The sequence below is a fragment of the Pyrus communis genome, chromosome 2 (genome assembly GCF_963583255.1).
Source record: "Pyrus communis chromosome 2, drPyrComm1.1, whole genome shotgun sequence".
Classification (NCBI taxonomy): domain Eukaryota; kingdom Viridiplantae; phylum Streptophyta; class Magnoliopsida; order Rosales; family Rosaceae; genus Pyrus; species Pyrus communis.
In genome coordinates, this window is record NC_084804.1 from 15,138,214 (window position 1) to 15,148,678 (window position 10,465).

Genomic DNA, 10,465 nt, shown 5'->3' on the forward strand with positions numbered 1-10,465 from the left:
TCTCTGTAGCTTTGCCCGTGCTTCACGGCAAGCCAAAAACATAACAATAACGTGTTAAGCAAGCTGCTTAATAGTTCAAACATAATTTATGCATCATGCCAAGCCAAAGACAAAATAAAATCACAAAGTGTCAAGCAAGCTTCTCAATGGTTCAAACAATGTCCATGAAACATGCCAAGCTAAGAATGAGGCATGACGAATTACAACATACTATGCAAACCATTGAAGCCGAAAAATCAACCCAACCAAATAGATCGTGCCATCCCATCCTATCCAAGCAAATCACCAAGTACAAGAATACTCCTCACCTACCATAACAACTATCACTGTTACTAACCACCATTTTCCAATTCCATAGTGACCATATATCATTACAAACTGACCTTTTCTCAATCTATTGTGCCTGCTCCACAAAATGCCAAATTGTACTTACTATATATCATAAGAAAATTCATGACATTCACATATGCCAAGTTATTGTACTTGTTTTATTAGAAAATCTGCTAGCCCTTTTGAAGCATACAAGCAAATATCAAGCCTACGAGTTTGCAATGTCAAACGTATAAGCCAATGCCAAACCTGCGATATTAAGCCTACAAGCCAAAACCAAGCTACAAGCAATGCATAAGATAATCCAAACACCTAGTCCAAACAAGCCACTCATTGACCAATTTCTTTTAAAAAATCTCCAAGCACTTTCGATTGAGTACCTTTTTATAATCTAGAAAAAATAAGAATAAACACTACAAAATCATGGAGGTTAAGAATATAGTCCTTCACTATTGGAGATTGCCTAAAGATTTGGAATTGTCTTTTTGAGCACGAGTGACAAATTAACCTTTTAGCGTGTGATATGTTTATTTCTAATTTACATGTGTTCTTGAGAAATTCAGCAGAGACCTATTTGTGTCGTGAGTAATGATCCCTGTAATAACTAGTTTTAGCAATATGCGTGCTTACATTTGCTAAAGTTTTGGACATTTGACTTAAGGTGATGCACCGTTGTTTTGTGTTTTAGCCTTGTCGTGCATTTTATTTGTTGCAGGCAGAGATAGCCAGACAAGAAGCAAGGCTGAAAATAGAGAAAGAAAACCTCAAAAAGGAGAAAAGTGTTCTAATGGGAACTGCATCGAATCAAGATAACCAAGACGGAGCACTTGAAATCACTGTCAGCGGTGAAAAGTATCGGTGTCCCTGGTTTGCAAAGGCAAAGAAATGGGGCATTTGAAGGGTGGGATAAAAAATAAAATTAAAAAAAAAAAAGAAAAAAGAAAAAAGGCGGATAGCCTCGATTACATCTGATCTTCTACTTGCTTAATTTCAAACTTCATTCTTTGTATGAATGCTCCAATTGTGTATATCCTGGCATCCCATTGCAACAAGTTCGCGTTGTTATGATTGCTTCTTAACCACAAAACCGCGATCCCCACATCTGATGAGCTGCATGATTGTTTAATTAATTCCTCTATAATTTGTAGTAACATGCTGCAGCCTACATTGTTTCCTGATGAAGGTAGTTTAAGACAATCTTGTAAGTCAAACTTTTTTTCATAATCATTGTATCGATCGATTTTGATCTTGATCGGGTGATTTTGTATATGCTTAGTAAATGTCTCGGTTTGAACAAGAGATTTTTATCATTCTGATAAAAGTTCATTTTTGGATAATAAGAATATGAAGCTTGCATCATGTATGGACCTCGTAAACGCATTTGGTGGCTGAGACATGATGAGATTGCAAATTATGAAGCACTATGCTCTAGCTCGTATTTGGTGAACGTATAATTACAAGAACATAAATGATTAAATTGGATTAACAACCTACTGTGTCTTACAAGTCTCCTCTATGCGAATCTATAGAATTGTATTGGGCTGCAGACAAAAAAAAAAAACCCCTAGAAAATAGGGAAAAACCAACTAAATCCATAGCATACCCACGTTCCTTGTTCTCCCCGAGATAATTTGGAGGTTGTCCAATTCAGTTTCGCCTGAGACCTGGTACCTGCTAAGAGTTTGACTCAACTACACAAAAGATCATTTCCAACTACTCTCATTTCCAGAATTCCTTCCTCAACACCGAAACTCCAATCACATAACACATCATGAATGATGCACAATTAATCTCATTTCATAGTCCACATATATCACCAATGAACAACATTCTAACAACAGTTCACAATCACAACTCTATGAACATTCGAATCAAGCAATGATACACATATAACCAATTATCATCCAATCCCAATCAATCAGTCAATATTAACAATAATATAACACTTCCCGAAATTTAATAAAATCAATCTCTGTAAAGGCCTGCTGTATTTCCCCTACCTGGATTCCAAAGCATTGCTCCAAATGACGTAATAGTCAAACACGCCAATTCATCTCGTAATTCCTATTTACAAGCATCACGTTATCAACCTAAGCATATTGTATAATACCTCAAATTCAATTATAGTTAAAGCACATCGAAATAATTTAGCCTCAAGTTATACAAAAGCTTCTGTCCGACTTGTATGTATATAGTTCCAACTCTAAATGCATACTTTATTTGATCAAGCTATACATAGTGTGTGTGTGTGTGTGTGTGTGTGTGTGTGTGTGTGTGTGTGTGTGTTATACACCTGTATTTCCCTTCCAACAGAATGGGCAAATTCTAATTTAATAAAACAACTCATTCATTTCCAACAAATTGATCCAATTTGTATACATATAATCTAATACAGCATGTTGCTCCGTTTGACACACACATACATAGCTAGAGAAAATCAAATAGCTATACATGTATATAGTCAATCCTAGCCGCATAACAATGATTAGTCTACGGCAGAAAGTCTAATACTGTTTAAGATTAGGATTCCTTAAAACTAACAGGAAATATACAAATAGCTATGAAAATATACATGATGAAAGAATCTTTACCCAGGTATGGCAATCTGCCGATTGAATCAATGACACCGAAGTGATGATGCAGACAGAAGCAGGAATCAAACTCCTGTTCGTTGCTAGAACAAGAAAGAGATACCAAGAACATCTCTATCAATCAAGACGTTGAGAAAAATTATTGGGAGAGGTTCTAATATAAATTCTCGGGTGTGCTATCTACATACCTTATTTTACTTCTCACACCTCTTGATAATTTATGTCCGTTTATCGTCTTCAATTCATCCGATCCGACGATCGAAAATTCAAAAAGTGTATAAGAAATTAAATAAGATGTGTGGATATCACATCCCATCAGCAAAACATTCAGTTCCACCTCTCTTTGTCTCTCTCTCTCCCCGACTCTATTCATTGTGTAAGAAGGAACACTCTTCCTATCTGATGCTAAACTAATATATATATGGGTAAAGTACAAAAAACTACCTCAACTATTGGCGTTATGACACTTTCATACCTCATCTTTTAAAATTGACAATGTCATACCTCATCTTACGAATTTGTGTCAATGTCATACCCTCCGTTAGCTTGGCCGTTTATTTCTCAGTTAAATGATGACGTGGCTTGATCCGGGACCCATTTTTTTATTAAAAAACTAATAAAATATTATTAAAAACAAAAAAAATCATTAAATATTATTAAAATATTAAAATAAAAAAAATACATAAAAAAATAAAAAATAAACCTCTCCTTTTCGTCCCTCTCTCTCTTCACCATCTTCCTGCAATCCAGGAAGAATAAGAGGAAGAAGAAGAGAAAAAATAAAATAAAAAAACCCCAAACCAAACCCAGTTCGTCCCCCCTTCCCCCACCACAAACCCAACCCCCTGCAACCCAAAAAGAAGGAGGAAGAAGAAGGAAAAAAAAAAAAAAAAAAAAAAAAAACCAACCCGAACCCAACCCGAAGGAGGAAGAAGAAGAAAGAAGGAAAAAAAAAAATTGAGAAACTCTCATCCTCTCCCCCCCCCCTCCCCAAAAAACCCACCTGCAAAAGAAAAACAAGAAGAAGAAGAGAGAAGGAAGCGAAAAAAATAAAATAAAAAATACCAACCCCAACCCAACCCGAAGGAGGAAGAAGAAGAAGAAAAGGAAAAAAAAAAAAAACAAAAAAAGGGAAACTTCCCCCCCCCCCCCAACAACCCCAAATACCCACCTACCCTGCACAAAAGAAAAACAAGAAGAAGAAGAGAGAAGGAAGAAAGAAAAAAAAAAAAAAAAAACAAAACCCAGTTCGTTCGGATCTGGGTTTTTTTTTTTTTTTTTTTTCCCTTCTGTTTTATGGGTTGCAGGTAATGGGTGCGAGGTTGGGTGCAAAGGTGGAGAGGTTGGGTGCGGGGAGAAGAGGGGGTGGGGAACGGGGAAAACAAATTGATTTTTTTTTTTTCTCTTCTTTTTTTTTGGGTTGCAATTGCAGAAAGGGGGAAGAAGATGAAGATGGGGAGAAGAGAGAGAAGGGGGGAAGGGGACGACTGATGTTGTGAGGTTGGTTTTTTTTTTTTTTTTCTTTTTTCAAATAACTTTTTTTATTATTTTAATATTTAAAAAATATTAAATGATTTTTTTAGTTTTTAATAATTTTTTAATAAAAAATGGGTCACGGATCAAGACACATCAGCATTTAACTGAGAAATAAACGGCCAAGCTAACGGAAGGTATGACATTGACACAAGTTCGTAAAATGAGGTATGTATGAAAATGTCGTAACGCCAATAATTGAAGTAGTTTTTTTGTACTTTACCTTATATATATATATAGGCATCATATATTCCAAACTTACACCGCCAGCAACCTCCTATTTCTTTGGGTCCAATCATGACTCGGCATGTGGCTAAATTGCCACTAACCTAATCAGAACAGCCCCTTTGCTGTCTAACTCCAGCTGCTGTCACGTGGAAAAATCAGCCACACTTTGGCTTACACGTGACGCTTCATCATTCGTTCAGCTTGTAAATTCCATTAAAAATTCATCTAAGCTCCGAAAAATAATCCAAAAAATGATACGAACTTGCAATGACGTTCACTACCTTCATATGAAAACCTTTTCAATAAATAAGCACAACATATTTTTCCAAATATTTATCTTCTTCGATAATAAATTCTTAGGATATTACAATCCACCCTCCTTAAAATAAAACTCGTCCTCGAGATTACTATAACACTCAATTACTTTTTAAGTCCAGAGTTTCACCTATGATCGGACTCTAATATCCAGTTCAATCTATGGTCGCATGTAGAGTAACGATTCATGTAATTCTCCAAGTTGAGGTCAACATCTTAAGCGACTGGTTACGAGTGTTCTTATCTAGTACTTAGTCAAACACACATAAACTCCCAAGAAAATTGTGGGTACCTTTGCACAATTTTCTTATCATGCTATCTATCATATTTCTTATTTCATGAACCAATGAACATTCCACTGTAGAGTATGAAAGATCCGGTGGTCAGTCGGTCCCTTAACTCGAGCCAATGCCAATGATTACTTGAATAAGAAAAGAAACAAATAGCTGATACTTTCCAGCATTATACTGAAATTTCAATCCACTAAATAATGAACTACTCAACAAATACAGGTGAATATCTAAATGTCGAATTCTTATCTCCAAATTGTTTCTTCGGTTTCATAGCTGATTGAACTCGTACACTGACCTTGATTCGAATTGTCAACTTCAAATTCCTCACATCCTTTTCAAGTAGTATCTTACCTTTAAGGTAATAAGAAGATCCAATCTTCCATCATTTCGTAAGCGTTCCTATTCGCTAACTTCCTATTTGCTATTTTTTTTTTTTCTTCCTCAAAATCTGTTGAGTCTTGTATGACAATAGGTCTTGTCATCATCATAATGCTGCTCTGATCTAATTTCATCATTTCATCATTTCATCATTTCATCATTTCTTCATTTTCAAGTGTAAAGCATCCAGTCATGCACACTGTCTACTATCACTCATAAATGTATTCTTCCAAAATCTTAAGTCGAGAAGTGAACCACAACAAACTCAAGTTCTAACTTTGGTAATAGCAAATATATAACGGACAACAGAGATTCATATGAGCTTAGTCACCAATTTTAATACCAATCTAAGAGACTAAAACTACGAACTCTGTAGAGTAACTAGAAACCATGAATGATAAGTTATCAACGATAGAGGATTATCAACATACATCTTTTTTTTTCTTTTTTTTCTCTATATCCATATTCTTAAAATATGAATTGAACTAATCCCCACCATTTTCTTCTTGTCACTTTCGAAAGAAAATATTTATTCCAGCTAGCTGTAAGCTCTAGGAAATTCTCCATCACCAATCACCATTTGCATTGTCAACTCTCAACTATGCAATATTCACTGTGTGTCAAAGAACCATTAAAATCTTTTTCCTATAGTATTATGTCAGCTAACTTCTTTCAAATATTATGTCATCAATATCAAATTTTCAGACCTCATCTCAAATATGCTCAAGAGAGTTCAACTTAAATTTAATACTCTTCCAAGTATCCTTATAAACTCGTACATGCATTGCTTATATCTCCAAATCCAAAATAATTAAATCCTCTTTCAAGAGTCACACAAAATCACATACTGACAAACTAAAATTTTACAACAATCCATCACTTTATGACGTCAATCTGAGACTATTTCATGATTCCCCTGAACAACCGATATTCCAAGTTATCACCATTCTAATCCTTTACTAACCAACAACGTCAACCGCGTAGAAGGATTAAAATCTTACCTTATGTACTTTTCCTACGAGACTGAATTTCACATTACATTGGTAACTTTATTTCTTAAACCTACAAACCCAAACTCCATAGAGATAATTCATGGTACTATAATTCTTCAACTTGAGTCAGTAGTACACAAACGTCATGTATATTCATGCCTAAGGAACCAGATCATCCAATTCATAACTCTCCATTCTTTTCATTAAGCCTCAAAGATATTTGTGGTAAACGAAAGTACATGACACTCATAGCTCCAAATGATTACTTTCCTTAGTCAAGTGAATTTGTAGTTATCAATCAACCATTACTTAAGTTCCAAATCGTAGAGAGGATCAACACTATGCGTCATAATTCATGTACTTAGCAAATATTAGAGACCTTGTCAATAGACTGCCACAACCTCTTACTAATCTCAGTCTCCAAGCTTTCAAATACTTGAAAGACACATACTCTTAACCGAACCTTAATGATCAGTAAAATATATTCATAAAAGCTAAGTCACTAACTAAAATTGTCCAAATGTAATTCCCAAGCATGAATATTTTCAAAAATATTTTTTTTTCTTTAACTTCAACTTTACAATAGCCTCCAATAGATCAGTTGTATCCATGGTTTCCCTTTAACTAGGAGAGGATGATCACTAGTTTCTCCTTCTATACTCGGATGCTGCAGTAAGCCTAAGATTTTTCCGAATTCTCATTCCAAATAGTACATCGTCAATCATTTACTTCACAAACAAAATTTCGCCTCTTATTCCGCTTAAAACTCAAACCAACTCACCAAATTGTTGCTCTTAATTTCATCAGTATATATGGATGCTCAAAAAGAACTTTATCTCCAAATAATCACTTAATCCATATAACCATAATCATCAATATAATGTTCATGAAGACTTTCAACAAAACCTTCGTTATATACATACAACTTGTGAGCTCTTTGTCACTTAAATCTGTATGTATAATCCTCTGAATCCTGTAGGTTACTCCCGAAAGTATTATCATCAAGCTCATACAACTTAATGACCATATGCTACCGCATGGATACATCTTACAACCTTCCATTCCAACCTCATTGTATTTCACTCCAGTAAGTAAAAACAATTCAGTTTTCTAATCCTTGATTGATCTCTCTTCCCTTGAAACTTAGAAACATATCATTATCATTCCTTTAAGAAATATCACCGTTTCCAACTCTCCAATATCATTCTACTAACATCACAATATTCCCACCAAGTAAATGTTCATTTCTTAACTATAATTGTTTTCCACTATCAAAAGACCAAACTCACTGCTCATTTATCCATATAGCACAATAATTCAGCTTAGTTAATTCTAGTATCACATACACATCAACTACAAGTGGTACTTCATATAGCTCAATCGTTCACAACATTCAAAATTGTGACGTATTACTTGGCCACTATTTTAATTCTCTTATTCTCACCAACGTTATTCGTAATTTTCATTTTACTCTTCAGATGGCCCAGAACTATATAGGAATGAGAATTTCTCTTGACCATCACTTTTATTTTATCCGAGTAGGAATGTGTCACATCCAAATTCATTTCTTTTCCGAAACTTAATCAAATGAATGATTACTCTAGTAATCCAAACTTCAACTTTAAGAGAGTCACTTGGATCCCAGACAACCCTTAACTCTCATTTCTCCAAGAGGGATCACGTTTGCGAAACCAAGCAAACATGAGTTTGGTAGCCATTGCCATCTACTCAACCTTAAGAGAAAGAATCTGGTTCATTACCACTTTCATATAATCCAAAACAATTCACTGAGCAACAAAGAATACCCAACAATTCCGACTAGTTGATTGTATTCTAACTAACATATGATGAAAACGAGGATAAAATTCAAAATAAACAATCAATGAAATGAAATACGTCACTTTCTAACAACCCTTAACACTACCCGTCGTAACTATAATACTAGTCTCTCATACTAATGTACTCAAAGTGATATCACCAGTCAATTATCAACCTCCATTAATACATAGTTCCAATTACCAAGGCTCTAATTTCTTTAAGTCCAACTTATCCGAACGACACCACAGCTTTATCCAAGGTTGTCTAATCCCTATGCTCTGATATCATTCTGTCTTTACAAAGCTAAATGAATAAAATTCGATCCCAAGTCCAAAACGCAAAATAAAAACTAAATGAATAAAATAAAACGGAAACGGGTTGGAAAATAAAATTCTTCTTATTTAAAATAACTCAATAAGTCTTTACAAAGCTAAATAAATAAATACAAATTTGAGCCTCACATATATTTTGTCTCATCCCGTCTACCCTTTTGACAGTTTAGTTAGTAAACCTGCATAACAATAGAGGGGTGAGCTTCAACAACTCAATAGAGACATAACCTTACCATAGTAAAATTGACAATACTAAATTAAGAGTTATAAAATCATGTAATCAAGTACCAAATCATTCTCGATAACAATGCATGAATGCAATGCAATACTCTTCATCTCTGCCCATTAATTCATATAATAAAACACGTGGACCTGCACGTCCTATACCGTGCATTTTACCTTTGCAGTGGTGGCTCAAATTTTTTAATATACAAATTAATCCACTGTAACTCAATCATCCCAATTTCCCCTTTTGTTAGTCATCTTGCCTAAACTCTTCGTCGCCAGTTCCGAATTACCCTTAAAGAATCTATGCATTGTGGGCTCACCTGAGACCTCGTATATTGCTCAAATTTAATATCTATGTGTGTAAGCAACTGTTCTTAGCATTTGCAAATAAAAAGGTGCAACTATTTATATTTAAAAAATAGTTAGGAGCACATAAATTGACATGTACTTTTATAAAATTCAAGAAATTCATCTCGGTGGTCAAGACATTTACTACAACTGAGAACAAAAGAAGCTCCCACAATAGAGTTGCACACTTCAATGCAGAATGGCTGGTGATATACGCCAAACTAACATATACAATTACAAAAAAAAATGGAAACTAAACAAGGCTGTAGTTCCAATTAAGAATGCATTACATTATTTGTCGATGTTTACCAATTACATCAATTACTAGGGCCGGTTCTTGATTTTGATCTGAAACTTAGTACTACTTCAAAGATCCCTAATCTTTTATTGAATAGACCTTTCCATGCACATCTTGCAATACAAGAAGTTTTAGGGACTAATTAAATGGCGAAAATAAGGCTCAAAAGGGATCAATCAAAATGCCTTAATTGTGCCAACTAATGGAGTTATTTAAAGGGTTTATAATCATATTTTAGAATACTAATCATTGATCGTCTCATTAAAGAAGAAGAGGACGTGAAACCGACTAAACACAACACAACACTGTCGTGAACATGAGCTGCTTGTTGGTCATGATAACAGTATATAATCTATGGGGGTGTTTAGATTATGAATTAGGTTTCCTCTTTAACTGAATTTACAGAACGATGTGCACCTGCAGTTTACAGTCTGACAATATAACTTATCAAATATCTAACAAATCACTCTGATTTCTAAATTGTAGCTTCCTTCTCAATCTCGCATTAATCTGTACCTTTATCTATGTGCACATTTTTGTTTCCCCACTATGAATCAAAAAGGGTTAATTACACAAAACTATCTCAACTATGGGTTGACTCACAATCTCATGCCTCATGTTTTAAAAATTACAATGTCATACATTATCTTACGAATTTGTTGCAATGTTAGACCTCCGTCAATTTTCTGTCAATTTCTCTATTAAATGCAGGCGTGACTTGAGACAGAACCCACTTCTTCGTCCAACTAGATTAAAAAATTAATTAAATATTAAAATTAAA

The 10,465-nt window shown here is 34.5% G+C and overlaps 1 protein-coding gene across 1 annotated transcript in view; it reads left to right on the plus strand.

Annotated features, from left to right (window-relative positions):
- Window positions 1-1,235, plus strand: part of LOC137726251 (uncharacterized) — a 97,680-nt gene extending 96,445 nt beyond the window's left edge. Inside the window, exon 2 of the mRNA XM_068465147.1 lies at window positions 1,046-1,235. Within this exon, the coding sequence (XP_068321248.1) occupies window positions 1,046-1,228 (183 nt within the window). The 3' untranslated portion in view covers window positions 1,229-1,235. The remainder of the gene's footprint in view (window positions 1-1,045) is intronic.
- Window positions 1,236-10,465: the final 9,230 nt, after the last annotated feature.